The sequence below is a fragment of the Equus przewalskii genome, chromosome 26, assembly GCF_037783145.1.
Source record: "Equus przewalskii isolate Varuska chromosome 26, EquPr2, whole genome shotgun sequence".
In the NCBI taxonomy this organism is placed as follows: Eukaryota; Metazoa; Chordata; class Mammalia; order Perissodactyla; family Equidae; genus Equus; species Equus przewalskii.
Window position 1 is genome coordinate 15047851 of NC_091856.1, and position 16294 is coordinate 15064144.

The 16294-nt window shown below is 42.6% G+C and overlaps 1 protein-coding gene across 21 annotated transcripts in view; it reads left to right on the forward strand.

The window, feature by feature from the left end:
• Window positions 1–16294, forward strand: part of PALM2AKAP2 (PALM2 and AKAP2 fusion) — a 467702-nt gene that overhangs the window by 176760 nt on the left and 274648 nt on the right. For 15 of the 21 annotated variants that reach the window (XM_070594973.1, XM_070594981.1, XM_070594978.1 and 12 more), the window contains one exon: window positions 14248–14328. In XM_070594973.1, the coding sequence (XP_070451074.1) occupies window positions 14248–14328 (81 nt within the window). Of the gene's footprint in view, window positions 1–13859; window positions 14162–14247; window positions 14329–16294 lie in introns of those variants that run through there. The other 6 variants (XM_070594983.1, XM_070594971.1, XM_070594980.1 and 3 more) reach the window with 3 other exon arrangements.

Consider the following 16294-nt stretch of genomic DNA (forward strand, 5'->3'; position numbering starts at 1 on the left):
AGCTGAGAGGTGCTAGTTGGTTTTTGAAGCTGTATGGCCAGGGTCTGCAAACTACGGCCTGGGGCCAGATGGGGCACAGCCACGCCCATTCGTTCATGTATCATCTGCAGCTGTTTCTTTGCTACAGGGCCAAGCTGAGTAGTCGAGACAAAGACGGTCCTAAGCCTAAAATATTTACGATGTGGCTCTTTACAGAGCAAGTTTGCCAATCCCTGCACTAGAGGATAGAAGTTGTAAGATAGAACATGGACTTCTTATAAAAGAGAGAGGAGGAAGGAAAGGAGAGGGGGAGAGAGAGAGAGAACAGTCAATATCACATCACAATATCACGGTGTTTTCACAAAACCCTTTGTTCTCTAGAAAATGCAATGCCCAATAGCTAGATATGACCTATGGCACCTTCAGCCATCTGCTGGAAGGTGGGAATCTTCCAAAGATAAAATGCAGGGAGCAGAGCCCAGGACTCCAGCTTGGCATTCGTTAATAACTCTTTAGGGAGGCAGACACCTCAAAATGAGCCTGCGCGTAAGACATCCAGCTGCGAATTTGCAGAGAGATACCTTCCCCACTGAAAATACGTCAAGAAATTACTATTCAGCGTCACTTAAGATGATCTTGTTTGTTTCTTGGATAATTTTCCTTTTGTGAGTTGGTTGGCTTTCACATGTCAAGAAGGCAAATGAGAAGTAGAAATGTGATAGTAGGGGTGGGCGAAGCCTGCCATTTGCCATGTTTGTGATTTCTCATTCTTGCCCTATTTTATATACTTTTCATTAAAGTAGACTTTTATCAAATATCGGCGCAGGTTCTTCAGTCTTCACTCGGATCAGTAACTAGCCTGAAATAAATGCTATGATCACGGAAAGTGCCAGAACTAAGGGGAAGTGCTCATTATGTGCAGGGTATCCCCAGGGAGGCTGAGCCAGTTCAGAGAGATCCATGGGTCTCACAGGCCCTCGCTAGAACTGATTCCCTCTCTTTGAGAATCAGTCCCCAGGATGTCATCATGGTGTCATCATGTCACCAAGTGAGGCCCAATAGGGAATCCCTTGAGGCTTTGGAGGTACAGGTGGGGTCTGTTGCCTGTGACTCGAAGCTGGTCGAGGACCCACTCAGGTCGTATTTTTCGTGTTCTCCCACCCACCAGGTGTTATTGGTAGAGGCTGCATAGAAGAAACCCATTCTTAGGGATGATCTTTTTCTTAACTATTGTCTTTCTGAATTTTGAAATCTAGTGGAGCATTGAGGCATTTAAACAAATTTTTAAAGCACAAAACTTGTTTACCTTAGATCAAAGCCAGATTCTGTGTGAGGTGTTTTCTGGTCCCGTCTGACCTGGTCTAGCCGCCACGTCCTGGGGTAGAAAATAGTACTGTTAACTAATTCTAAGAGAAGGGGCCTCACAGAAGGGTAAAAGAAATGAGACATCAGCTGGAAAGGATGATAAATATGACAATGAAAAGACAGCGTGGACTCTTGAAAGCCACGTGCTCGGTACTGGTTCTATAAGCCCTTATGTCAAAAACCTCATCCACCTGTGGCTGAAACCCAGCCTTTGAAAAGCAAAGAAAGCAAGGACTTAGCTGCAAAATAGAAAAGTGACTGACCCAGTGCTGTCTTCTACCAAAATTTAACCAAATAGCTTATTTCAGGCTGATGAAGAAAGAATTCAAACTGGCTTAAGCAGTAGGAACAGCTTATCAGCCTGGACGGCGCTTGCCACATGCCCAGCAATGCTTTTCCGCCTTGGCTGACATTAGAGCTACCTGGGAGCACGTACAGCCTCCGATGCCCAGACCAATGAGATCAGGTTCTCTCGAGGTGGGGCCTGGGCTTGGTACTTTTTAATGTTCCTCAGGTGATCTTAATGGTCATTGAGGGTTGTACACTGTGGGGAGAGTTAAGGTCAAGGTGTGGAGGCGTCCAACTGGCTCATGCATGTTAAGAACTGGATGAGACTGGAAGCCAGATGTTAGAAATAATGAGGTTAGGGCACCACTTTCATGGTATTAACAGCCAGACATCTTGAGTCTTGCCCCAGACTGCAGCCATAACTCTAGAGGTTTCCCAAGAGAGGTATACACATGGAGGGTAATGGAAAAGGAAAGAAAAGTACTACTTGATTCTGAGCCAGACTTAGTGCAGATCCCCGCCTGCCTGCCCTCCCTCCAAGCCTCTCATGGCAGATCTCTGGTTAAGGCTAATGTGGCTGGAGTGGAAAGTAAGGAGGAGGAGAGAGGGACAAGATGAGGTGCCAGAGAAAGGCAGGCAATGGATCATGGCTGGGCTTGCTTTGATTTTTTTTTCCAGGTGAAAAAGGAAGTCATTGGATGGTTCATAAGATGCCATCTTATTTAACCAATCATTTTTGGTTTGATTTTTTGTGTGTGTTGCTTATATCTCTGTATTGAATATTCTTTACAAAAATCTTTGAGCATATCAAAGATAATTTCCTCTGGATAAATTCCTTATGACAAAGTCAATCAAAACTTTTGGCATAACCTTCCAGAAAGACAATTCTTAGTTAGAATTCTGACACAGGTTAAAGTGAGAGTCTCTTTCCTCACACTTTCTCCAATGCAGAACACATGTTATTTTAAAATAAAGGGGCCAGCCCGGTAGCATAGTAGTTGGGTTCCCAGGCTCTGCTTTGGCAGCCTGGCGTTTGCAGGTTTGGATCCCAGGTGCGGACCGAGTACTGCTTGTCAAGCCACACTGTGGTGGTATCCCATGTAAAAAATAGAGGAAGATTGGCACAGATGTTAGCTCAGGGACAATCTTCCTCACAAAATTAGATAAATAAAGTAAAATATTCTGTGTGTGTGTAGGAAAGGGAAGAAGCACATTTCACAGGTGGAAAATGGCATCTCAGTGCTTCATTTGCCTTTCTTTGGTTATTAATAATGTTGAACATTTTCCCTATATTTTATCCTTTTTTCTATGTTTAAGGGTTCATATCTTTCTTTGCAAATCATATTGTTTTGTAAGAACTCTTTATTTATGAAAGGTCTTGGCCTTTTGACATGTATGTTGCCAGTTTTTTTCCCGGATTGGCACCTGCCTTTGAGTTGTTATGTTTAGTTGGTACCATAAAAATCTAAAAGTTTAAGTTTTATGTAATGAATTTTATTGCTTTTGTGCTTTGTGGTTTCTTTCTATGCTTTATGTTTTTAAAGTCTTTTCCCATCCTAAAATCAGATAGTCACTGTATTTTCTCCTGTTTTCGTTTTTTACATTGCCTGAGTCCATCTAGAAATTATCTTGGTGGATGGGAATTTTTGCACTTTATACCTTGGAGGACAGCAACCATAACAGAAGCAAAACCTTCTTTCATGATAGACAAGTGGGCACAACTTGGCTATGTGATAATTTTAACATTAATAGTGCAAGGAAGAGAGGTACAAATCTGATTCCTCGCAGAAAACCGATGGAGTCATCGCAGACTTGTGTTCGTATGGTAGCATATCTTCATTTTTTAAAATCTGAAAGCCCAGAGTAATAGGTTATCATAAGGACAGATTACCCAAGTATGTTTTAAGAATATTTTGCAGTTATTAACAAAGTAGTAGATATTTTTTTTTTCATTTAAAATCCCCCGGGCCACTAAAGATATGGCTAATAAGGGGAAAAACTGTCAAAACTCTTATTAGTTGCCTGAGTCTTATTTTCTACTCAGATTTATATCATTTAAAACATAGAGAAAATATCTTTTGGAGGGCAGTTTGACCCTATTAAAGTTTTTTTTTTTTTTAAAGATTTTATTTTTCCCCTTTTTCTCCCCAAAGCCCCCCGGTACATAGTTGTATATTCTTCATTGTGGGTCCTTCTAGTTGTGGCATGTGGGACACCGCCTCAGCGTGGTTTGATGAGCAATGCCATGTCCGCGCCCAGGATTCGAACCAACGAAGCACTGGGCCGCCTGCGGCGGAGCGCGCGAACTTAACCACTCGGCCATGGGGCCAGCCCCGCTATTAAAGTTTTAAATGCCCAAATCCTTTGACTCAGCAGTTCTACTTCTAGAAATTTACCCTGTGGATATAGTCACAAAAATACATCTAAGATGTATGTAGAAGAAGATTCATTGCAGCCCTGTTTATAATAGCAAATAAAACGCTGGGAACCACCTGAACAATCTATCAGCAGCAGACTGGCAAATAAATTAAGATGCATCTGTGAACCACCAGGCAGCAGTTACAAAGAATGGAGTGGGACTCTATGTGCTGATATAGAAAAATGTTGACGACACATCACTAAGAAGAAAGTAAGCTGAAAAGCAGAAAGTATATGGTGTAATTCCTTTTATGTAAAGAATAGTATATCCCTATGGATAATAGGTTGGCATATTCATATTTTTTCCCTAGTAAGATACATTCAAAACCTATAGGAATGAAATTTATGGGGGTGGGGTGAAGGGAGATTCAGCTGTTTATTTTACTTGTGTATTGTTTGAATTTTCTCACCATACACATTTATTAGTTTGGTTTATATTATATATTTTAAATGCTATGTTTATCTGGGCTATTTATATTTCCTTCTTTATACCTTTCTGATAGATAGATATAGACATGGATATAGACATAGATAGATATTCAACAGATATAGGCGTCTAAAGAAACAAACAAACAAAAAATGTGATTGGTAATCGTCAGAAAAGGCATGTAGGTGACCATTTGGGATTATGCTAATTTCTTGCAGTTTGCGTTCCTTTGTTGTCAGCAGAATGCTGCGCATTGTGTTCTCTTTCTAATTTTGTGCACACTATTTTGTTTTGTATTTCCAACAACCACAGTTATGTTCAGTTGACTCCCAGCCCCTCCACTGTTCCGTGAGCTGCTGCTCTGAGATCTACGAGGAGCCAACAGGGAAGCCGCTTATTGTGTGGTCCACGTTGTGTCTACTCCTGCTTCCTGCCGAGGGACGTTTCCTCCAGGCCATGCACATCTTCCTAAGATTACACTCTCAATTTAGCGAATGCCTCTGCCCCTGACTCTTCCTGTCATCTAGTTTTAGGGAGATATATTCTGATATCTAGAAGCCCTGGATTTACAAAGTCCTCTCTACTCAGGAGCCCAACGCGGTAAACTGAGCGCTTTCCCAGCTGCTGCCTCATTCACAGTAGTCATTCTGAGATGAAAAGTTCAAATGAGGGAGAAATTTGCAGTTGCTGTCCTTATTAGATCAGTCAGTCCCTGGAAATATCTTCTAAAGGGATTGAAGTAAATGAATATATTGATTCACTAGGCATTTTAAAAGGTTCCAACCCAGCCTTGACCTATTTCTGTTTGGAATTGGGAAATGCTCATGGATTTTGCAAGAGGCTTCTTGTTTTAGGAGTGGAAGGATTTGACATCAGAATGTTTGGCCTTTTTAGCATCTCATTTGTTCCGGATGGTTTTGGCATGCGAGCCTGAAGGGAATGAGGTTATATGTTTCATGTGTCCGGTGTGGAGTTCACTCAGAACTAAACAAGCATTAGTAGCTGAAACACGTCTCCGTTCCTGATAAAGTGCTCTGAAGTCAGACTGTCTCGGTTTCAACCCTTGCTTGGCCACTTCCTAGCTCATGACCTTGAACATGTTTTGTCCCCCTAGCTAAGACTTGACTATTCTCATCCATAAAATCGAGCATATTAAAGGTACCTACCTCAAAGCGTTATGAGGATTAAGTGAAAAACTGAACAGGACTCCTTCCAATAGTGCCTCACACATAGCAAGTAGTCAATAAACTTGGCTGCCATTGTTATTATTATCATTATTTTTACCACCACCATCATTGTTATTCTTGGCTTCAACCACTACAGAACCAAATTTTGGTTCCATGAGTAAATTGCAGTTGCCTAGGCAAAATCCTAAGCCAAAAGCTTCATACTGGGTACAAAGGGAGCCCCTTTATTCATTGAGTCCCTGCACTCTGTCAGGAAATGTGCTTGGCTCCACTTTTGTTGTTCCTCATTTCAGCGCCACGGTAGCACCTTAAGACATTTCTATTTCTGTATTTCATGCTGAGTTCCAATTCTGATTGACACTTACTAGCTGTGTGACTTTATCTCTTTATCTCCCCGTGCCTCAGTTTTCTGCTCTGTAAAATGGGGATAATGATAGTACCTAACCCCGTGGGTTGTTGTAAAGATTAAATGGTTAATATCTATTAATCAGCATGGTGCCTGGCACACAATCAGCGCTAGGTAAATGTTTATTAGTATTACTGTATACATGAGGAAGGGCAGATGCGAGTCTAGAACGTGAAGTCGTGGCTCTTCTTAGCATCGTGGAATCAGGGATGGGAGGAACCTTGGAACGAAGCTGGTCCAACTTGCTCATTTCACACGTGGGGGATCTAAGGCCCAGAAACAATAAGGGACTCGTCTGAGCCACCCGGGGGCTGGTGGCAGAACCTCTACGTGAAGCCAGGTCTCCTGACTCCTAGTTCAGTGCTCATGTTGCTTTGTGGCAGGAATAATGCAATATGTTGAGAGTGATGGTATGGAGGTTGCATTCTGCAAATGAATTGAATTATGTGGTTTCTGGCATTTGGAACTTCCTCAGAGTTCTCTACGATTCTACCTATTATAGAAAGTGCTTGATTTTTTCACCACAATGGGCTTATCACTATATCAAGAAGCAGATCTTATTTTAGAGCTATATCAGACCACTGTCCTTCTTGGTCTTCAGAGAAGGACACTAAAGGGAGGCACTCCTAGCAAAGAATTTGATGTTACGACCATTAAAGCAAAAATATGGCTACGCAGTTAAACAATTATTTAAAGAGTAAGGCCGTGAACAGACCTTAAAATAGACTTCAGATATAATTCATATGGACTATAAAGTATCTACAAAGGACTTGAAACTAAAACTCTCCTGCGTCATGCATTTGACCTGGCACTAATAGGCTAGCTATACTAACTGTTCAGTGCAATGAACAATTTTGCATCTAAACTCTATATGATGTTTCTTAAGATTTTAGATGTTAAAGTATCCTTTCAAAAATGAGGAGTGAAGTTTGAACTAATCATTGTCTTCTTTTCCCAATTAAAACTCTTTCTCTTGTCTTTATAATTACTATTAAAAACAAACACATAGGCAGTTCCCTCTTTTACCAATAGACAGCAAGTTCAAGGCCAAGTAATCAGTCGAATAAAAGAGAAATTACCTAAATGGAAATGCTGGTTATAACTAAGAGATGAGGAGTGAATAGTTGTGGAATTCTCCACTTCACATGGTGATGTTGTAGCTCGAATGGGTGCCTGGCCAGGCAGAATAGTGTGATTAGAGGAAATCGAGTTGTTCTTTTGACCAAGCCTTTTAAGCTGACTGCAGGTTCTGCTCCTTAGTTTTGCGGCATCAGAAAACCACACACCAACTTAGCTTTCTATCCACTCATCTACAAACCCGAGTGTCAATTTCTTCATTGTACAGTGGATGAACATGGCAGAGGGCTTAACAAATGTTCTCTCTCCATTTAGCTAACCGCTTGGGAAGCCTGAATATAATCAGAATCATGATCAGTGACCTTGAAGTCTGAGCCAGGAGAGAGAGTTTTAATATCTAATGATGTTGGGATCACATCATTGATCTCTAGTAGCGATGTGTCTGCTGAGCAAACTTAACATTCAAGGCAACTGGACAGGCAATTGGACAAAGCTGAGTGGGCACCTCCTTGTTTTATACCTGATCACTCAGGTTCTCAGTTTTCCGCAGACCGCCTTCCTTTTCTTTCCTCACATGTATAAATAGCATTGGTTCTGCAGCAGCATTAAACAATAGTTATAATCTAACCATGGCCGAGATGACATTCTGATTCCATAATAGAAAAGCTCATCAGATCCCCATTTGCAAGTTGATTTTCCATAATTTAATTCTCAAAACATCACCTCCCTTCTTAGTGTAATCTATATACAACCTGGCACCCTGGTGATCCAGTTTCGGTGTGAAGTCACGTTCAAAGAAACACAGTCTAGAAGGCAAAAGTTCAGTATCCTTACTGGAATCTTTTGGAGAACATCAAAGGGGATTCATTTTGCAAGCTACCATAAAATATCTTAAGATTCTCTCTCTCTGATCTTCTGGTCTTAATATCTCAGCCCTTTTGTTTGTAAGCTCTTGAACTTCAAAGCTATCCCCAAGCCCTTTCAGCTCTTCTTTCTTCATCCCTTCTCTCCTTTTCTCAATCTTTGACTTGCCCCCTGTCTACCATATCCCCATTCCCTTTCCAAGTGCAAGCTGTTTAAACAGTCTGGTTCTGGCAGTTTTTCAGCAATCTACCCCTTTCTCTGGTCCTGCATGGCAAAAGCCTAGGAACCAGCTGGCCCAAAGTCACTGTGTGAAGGGAGGGATGCGCAATTCTCTTTAGCTCACCGTGGGAAGGGTCAACGCCAAATTTTCTTTCTCTAGCAATGGCCAGAGGAAAGATTGCAACATCTAAAACTGAATGTATTATCTTTTTTTCCCTCTCATCTACATTCTGGGATATCTTGATGGCAACAGTGCTTTGAGTAGGTCTTCTGGTTCCTTCCCACTGCTGGGCCCTGGGGCTCTAAGTGTCAGCCCCCATCAGAATGGGCCTCAGCAGAGGAAAGCAACACCATATCTCTGCTTCTTACTGCCTTCCCTGCTCAGCCTCTTCCCCTCTGTCGCTGTTTCTCAAAGACTCAGTGGGGACCCCTCCCCCAGCCACCCCCTTGCATTTCCCAGTGTTTGGGTTACAGCACAGACAGCAGGAGAGGAGAAGAGGGAGTCTGCTTGAAGCTACACAAAGGTGGACATAGGTTTCCTAACTAAGTTTAATGCCTCTCTTCCCATCAAACTTATTAACTACCTTTGAACAATGTGCTCCATTCTGTATGGGTGCTCCTTACTATACTAAGAGTTTGCAGTTTCATAATGTTGCAATACTTCCAGAAAATAGTTGCCAGCAAAAATATATAATTTACAGAAAGACATGAAAGTGGCTTGCTAGGCCTCCCAGATAGTGGAGGGATCCGGAAATCTTCCTAATGGGTGGAGAGCACTTCATTCCAGATGTCTCTGGAGGCACATTTCCCCCTGAAGGGTTTGCTACTGTCAGCTCATTATGCTTTCTCTGGAATTTCCACTTCCCCTAGCTTTCTCCCCAGAATAAGCTTTCCATGATTCTTTCCCAGAATTAGCTTTTTCAACTCTTTTCTTATATGCATAGCGATAATGGTCTATTCCACATGGGCTAATGTCTTCAACAGACAGACACTTGTGATTTTATGGACTGATGGCTAATGTGTTTTCAATGATATGTTTTACTGCCATTGAAATCGTGAGTGCAAAATCATAATGCATTTGATTGAGAGGTATGGACAGACAGGAACGTGATCAGAGGAGAGCATGTATCTCATTCAGAGATACTTCCTGAGCATCTATGATGTATCTTCATCATGAAATGCTCTAGGCTTTGGGGATGCATTGGCCAAGATCCTCGTCCTCAGGGAGCCCACAGTGTGGTAGAGGGAGAAGATGTATAAACAGTTAAGTGTATAAATGCTAAAGTGCTCAAGGTACTAATGTAGAAAGATCCTCAGCCTTTGAGGGGAGGAAAAAAGGGGGAGTGATGAGTTCTATTTGGAGGGAGCAGAAAAGGCTTCTGTATTTGTCAGTACTCTTTGAGATGCAATTGACGGAAACACCACTCAAACTAGCTTAAGCAAAAGGGAGATTTATTAGTGGATGTAATTTAGGAAGCCCAGGGATGGTCTGGCTTCATGCTTAACTAAATCTGGGCCTCGATGTCATTAGGATCCTTTTTTTTGTCTCTCTTTCAGCTCTGCTTCTCTCTGCATGTTGACCTTTCTCCAACATGGATACATTTCTTCCATGTGGCTTGGAAAAATTGCCGCTCAGATTTACCCCATTTCTCCCAGCTTAACCTTAGTTGAGAGGGAGGTTTTCTCTTCCAGTATTCATTTGTCTGTCCCTAGAAATGTCTCTTATTGGTCATGTTGGGTCATTTAGCCACCCCCTGGACCAATTGCAATTGCAACAAAATAAGGTAGTGTGATTGGTCTAACCTGTGTCACACACAAGTCCCTGTGGCAAGGATGAGCCAGGCTATATGTGACTACCCATGACTGGCATTCCCATCAGCACCATTTACAGTGGTAGTAGGTGGGTTCTCCGAAGGCAGGCAGGCTGGGCAAATGGTCTAACTTCACTGATATTTAAGGTGTGTCGTTCAAGAGGAATGGTTTTTTGTCAGATGAAGCAGTGAGGGAAATCCATTATTGTTAGAGGAAGAAGTAAGAGCAAAACCAGGAAGGCATGAACCACCCTGGCAGATCAGAAAACTGCAAATCATTTGTTGAGGTTGGAGCTTACGGTTGGGGGATCATGACTTGAGATGAAGCTGCAAGATAGAGAGAGGCCGCATTGGCCATGCTAAGGGACTTGCTATTTGCACTGTAGGCAATGGGAAACATTCTGAGATTTTAGGCAAGGGTTGGAGATAGTCAGATTTCCATTTCAGAATATCACTCCAGGAGGAGTGCAGAGGGTGCCTTGCTCAGAGCCAAGACTCAGAGGAGGAAGACTAGTGGGGGAACCCCTGCAGTAATCCAGATGGAAACGGAGTGTAAACAGTTAAGTGCTACAGAATGCTAACAATACTAATGTAGAATAGTCTCCATGTGCAGGGGGGAGTTAAAGGAGGGAGTAGTAATAGAGATTATAGTGGGGAAGCAGAAGATGTGGAAGATGATAAGCAGAATCAATAGGACTTGGTCTTTCAAGAAAGTGAAGTGTCTAGGATAACTAAAATTTCTGACTTGAGTCATGTCATTTGCTGAGATGAGGAATACAGAAGGAACAGATGTGAGAGTCAGGAAGGAGGGATGGCCAAGATGATAACTGCAAGGGTTGAGTTTGAGGGACTGGATATGAACAGTTGGCAGTTGGAGATGGGAATCTGGAGCTCAAAAAAGATCTAGGCTGAAAATATAGACCTGCAAGTTATCAGCATGTAGGTTGTATAGTTGGTGAGAGGAAAGGAAATCATGGAGGCTAAATGTCTGGAGGAAGAAGAGGGCCCAAGAAGTAGTGGTTTAGAGGTCTAGGGAGCCAGGTGGGGAGCACAGCTCACACCTCAGCAGTCCAGGTGAGCAAGTGTCAGGATCCCAATGGTGTTGTGCTCCAGCATGCTGTCCCTTGACTCATGTCTAATTCTGTACAGAGCCTGATTGTACATCTTACCTCTTGTCCAGTTAGGAGTGACGTCAGATCCTAACCCCATCACTGTGGAAGGGACTCAACTAATGAAAGAATACTGTACCAGCCATAGATGCACAAAAGGTCCTTGTGATGGGGCCAAACCCAGGGTCTTCATCAGACAGAATGCAGATATGAACATGCTGATGCTGATGCCCCACTGCAGATGTTAACAACTGGTTGATTTCAAGCTCTAACCCAGTAAGGAGTTTCCTCAGGGAAAATATGAATACAGCACAAATGGGATGGCACTGCTTTCCCACTTTTCCCCTTTCCTGCACCTGCATTCTGGTCTGTGTGGTTCAAAGCCAAGACACCACCTTGCCTCGCCGCCTAGATCCTGTTAGTCCTGAGCCTCATCAGTTCTGGTTTTTGTATTTGTCCTTTTCTTTCTATTCTGATTGGAACAGCTCTAAGCTGGACGGGCTTGTTAGTTCATCCATCCCCACCACACCCCCGGGGTGAATGTAGCATCCTCCTAACACACTCAATGATCCTTCCATCTGAAGGTCATCAAACTATGACCATGAGCTAAATCTGGCCCACTACCTGTGTTTGTCAATAAAGGATTATAACACAGCCACACTCATTCATTTATATTTGTCTGAGGCTGTTTTTTTGCACTGTAATGGCAGCATTAAGTAGTTGCAACAGACACTGTGTGTCTCACAAAACCCAAAATGTTTACTATCTGAGCCTTTACAGGAAAAGTATCCTGACCCCTATTAATCCATCCTATACACCAGTGCCAGATTAATGTTCCTAAAATGCCATTTCACCATATCGTGCTCTCACTTAGAACCCTACAATGACATTACATTGTATAATAAAGTCCAAACTTCTTGGCTTGGCACTCAAGGCCCTCAGTGGTCTAGCCAACCTTTTGAATCTTTGATCTCTATTCCTAAAGGCGAGTTCTGCACCCCGGTTAGATTTCCCTTCTCATTGTCCCTGGAATACGCAGTATATTTTTCCCCTTGCTCACACAGTTCCCTTTGCCTGGAATGTGCTGCCCATTAATCTGTATCTACCTAATTTCTACCCATTCTCAAAGAACTAACTTAAAACCTGCGTCTTTCGTGATCATATCTGTTCACAGTGACCACCAATGAGTCTACTGTTCGAGCATGTGAGGGTTCACTGCCTGTACCATCTGGTAATATGGCTTCTGTCCAAGGCATGGTTCACTACTATGATGGTGGGCACTCTGGAGTGAGGACACAAACAGTCTGTAGCAAACACATAGCACTCAGTTAACATTGGTGGAAATATCCAATCCTCTGCATCTTGTATCCATGACATACTGTATCTTGGTCCTGGATTTAAATGTAGGACAACTACATTTCTTGATAGTCAGTGGGAATGAATGATAAAGTCCAGTAAACCTACTCTTGAGAAATCTTAGAATAGAGATAGTGGCTGGTTCTAGAGGTCCTTGCTTTATCGTGTGGTACCTCTGAGAGGCTGGATGGGGGGCTGTCCCCCTGAGTCTCACTTTTTCCATCTGCTGTCATATATTGTGTGTTCTTGGATGCACTCTGGGATTAAGCGGCAATGAGGCATCATTGATTAAAGTTCTTTGGTAAACGGTAAGTTCCTAAAATATTCTCAGGCCTTACTTTGGCAGAAATGTTATGTCCCTGACTTGGATATTATGTCCCAGTGGCTTGAGATTATAAGCTAATATTTCTTAAAAGTCTGTACATTGCATAGAAGAACTTGGTTATAGCACAAATTATTATTAGTTGATTTGAAAAGCAGTGGTGCCAGCGCATCCCCAGAAACATAGCACCTACATAAAATAAAAGCTTCTGTTAACACAGAGCACAACAGCCAGCCTCCTACATTATTGTTTTCTCCACGATTTGGCTGTTGTATTATAAAATGCCATCATGTCTTGTCTAACAAGTTTCTCCCTGCATATGTGAGTAAAGGAAAATAATCCAGCGCAGTAAATATCTCAGTACCACCCACTCCCCTATGTACCTTTTGGAAACAAAACACTGAACAAGTACGCTATCATAAGGGCAGGCCTTTCTCTTCTTAAATTAATCACATTTATGTGATGTTCGTTGTCTACATTTGAGAAGTATGGAGAAGAAAAGTATGAAGAGTGATGCCAATGGAAAAGTTATGCTGTGAATACAAGGCAGATATATCCTTTGAAAACCAGTTTTACTCCTAGAAGTAAACATGTGGCAATAAGAAAATAGCAAATAAAATTTATCGAGCATTTGCTACGTACCAGGCATTGTTCTAGGTCCTTTCCGTGTATCATCTCATTTAATCCATGCCCCAACCATATGGTTCAGGTATAATTATTATCTCCTCTTGATGCAAGAGAAGACTGAGACCCAGGGAGGTATAAGACCTTACCTGAGGCCACACAGGGAGCAAATGATAGAGCTCGGAGTTGGACCTGGGCAGACCGACTCCAGGCTTCATATTGACTGTGACCCAAGCGAGCCCCACCCACATATAGTGCCCTCCCAAAGGCCAATTTAAGAAAGATCACCTATCTAATTTGCATCGTTTGGCATGTCCAGCTGAATGATTTGTCTTGCAAAATTTACAATTACGTTGGGTTATTTGTGTACATGATTTTGATAAAAGAAATCTACCCTAGAACTTTCCACCATTTTATTCTATCATATTTGCAGTTTATCACAACCTCTGTCTTTTTGAGTGAGACATTTTTTATTCTTTGTCTCCAAATTAACACTGCACAGAACATGACTGTGTGTGTGTGTGTGTAGAAACCGCCTTTTCTCCTGGATTAAATTGTTGCAGCTTGGCTGAGTGAGGAGAATTTCTCCCACTCACCCAGCCCACAGCAGACATGTTAGGAGAACGCTGCTGCTCGCGACACAGCCTGAGACGGAGGGGCAGGTGACACGGCGTGTGTGCCCAGCATCTCTGGAAGTGTCTCTACAGATGTGCGTGGCTCCTGCTGCTTCCTGCCTTAAAATTCCTGGAGCCAACACCCACCCACTCTTACAGCCTCTCTCTCTTTATTTTCAAGGAAAAAAGAAAGAGACAGACGGAAATAGAAGGCAAGCGACAGGAGCTCGATGAGCAGATACTTCTGCTGCAGCATTCCAAGGTAAGTGCTGATCCCAGGGACCTCTTCCGTGATTAGACATGCAGATCACACTCCAGAGAGATGGGCAGAGCCTGCCCTGGCGTGAAGCCGCTGCCGCTGACTGAACCAGCCCTTTTTCATTCACTCAGGAAACCATCCCTTGGCTTTTCTTGTGAATTTCTCAAATTCGCAGCATTGTTACAGCATTCCGGTTTCTGCAAGCCAGATGAGATTGTAGTGTGCATGTGGATGGGTTTGGAGACTGGTGTGTACATGCGAAATGTGGTGGCTATATATAGAAATGGAATGGGAATTTCCATATGGTGGGTGAGGCAGTGAGCGGGGCTGTGTCCTCAGTGCATAGGTGCTGTGTACGTTCCTCTGGGGTTCCAATAGATACATTTAACATAATGTTCTTTTTTAAGTTAAAAATAGCACTGTTTTCTTTCTTGATCTGGAGAAAAGGGAGATAAAATAAAGAGCAACCCTGTGTATTTCAGATTACTCATTTGTTTAATTTCTACTTTAACAATTTTGAAAGTGTTCTATTAGAACAAGCAGTTGGTCAAAAGATGGCATTGAAATTATTTGACTTGCTTGAGTCTCCATTGCACCATGTGAGAGAGAGAGAGAGAGAAAGGGAGATGTTTATTTATTATTTTTCTTTGAAACATAGTGCACTTAAGCATCGTAATTGATTACAGCCCGGGAGAAAGCTCTGTCACTGTCACAAGGACTCCACTGCTTGCAGAATGTTGCTTTCTGCAGGCTCAGAGAATGATGTGACCACGCTCTGGTGGCCAGCCCGGAGTCGCTGCTTCCTTTTACTGCTTCTGGGCTTTTTCAGGAAAACCTTCACCTGCTCGCCTCAAGTTGCCGTGACATTGCACGGTCAGAATTGCGTTGCTCGAAGGGCTGGTTGGGAAGGTGGGGCTGACTTTCAGGGTGATGCTAGGTGTGGATTATTTGGATTTTTTAAAACAAGATGAACCTTTGTGGTTGCATTTCCCATTCCTTTCTAGAAGACAGGGTTGTGCTAAATGAATCCTCAAAATGAGAACCAGCAGCAGGCTGGCTACTGATTTCAAATAGCAGCAGGACCTAAATCTGCTTAGCATATTTATCAGTTTTCCATTAACTTTAACAAGAGCTATGTGTTTAGAAGGAAGAAAAACAGCATGCTAGCGAAAATATTGCCCTTTCTCCCTGCTCATCGTGTAAATCCTTTTATGGACTTTCCTATATGTAGGATCCTATATGTAGGATCTTGCAATATACCCCATCTGCTGTTTCTCTTTCCTTACAACATTCCTGAGGGAGGATTGAGGGCTAATATTAGTAGCTTCTTCTTACAGAGAGTAGGGCTTGAAAACACTTAATAGAACCAAGCAAATGTTCAAGGTCAATCTGGACAGATTTTGGTCTCTGGCTCAGAGTATAGTCAACTCACTCCTTATGAGAGACCAAAATGTACTAAAACCTCAGTGACTTCTTGATTAAAGGTGAACTTTTTTTTTTAAGGTATGTTTTTTGGTGAGGAAGATTGGCCTTGAACTAACATCTGTTGCCAATCTTCCTCTCTTTTTTTTTTTCCTCCCCAAAGCCCCCTGGTACATAGTTGTATATCCTAGTCGTAGGTCCTTCTAGTTCTTCTGTGAGGGATGCCACCTCAGCATGGCTTGATGAGCCATGCTAGGTCCTCACCCAGGATCCAAACTGGCGATCCCTGGACCACCGAAGCAGAGCATGCGAACTCAACCACTTGGCCACGGGGCCAGCCCCAAAGGTGAACTTTTCAATCAGAGGACTGAAAGAATGGGAGGCTGTTTTGGACTAGACAGCCTCTCTTCTCTGGAAGCTCAGTGTAGTTCTTTGCTTTTTCATTCCTTGAATCAAAAGTCAGGCAATAAACACATGTCAGAAGATCAAGTTTCTTCTTCCCACTTGTCGTCATTCTGGATGCCAAATAAGACACCAAGAACTCAAT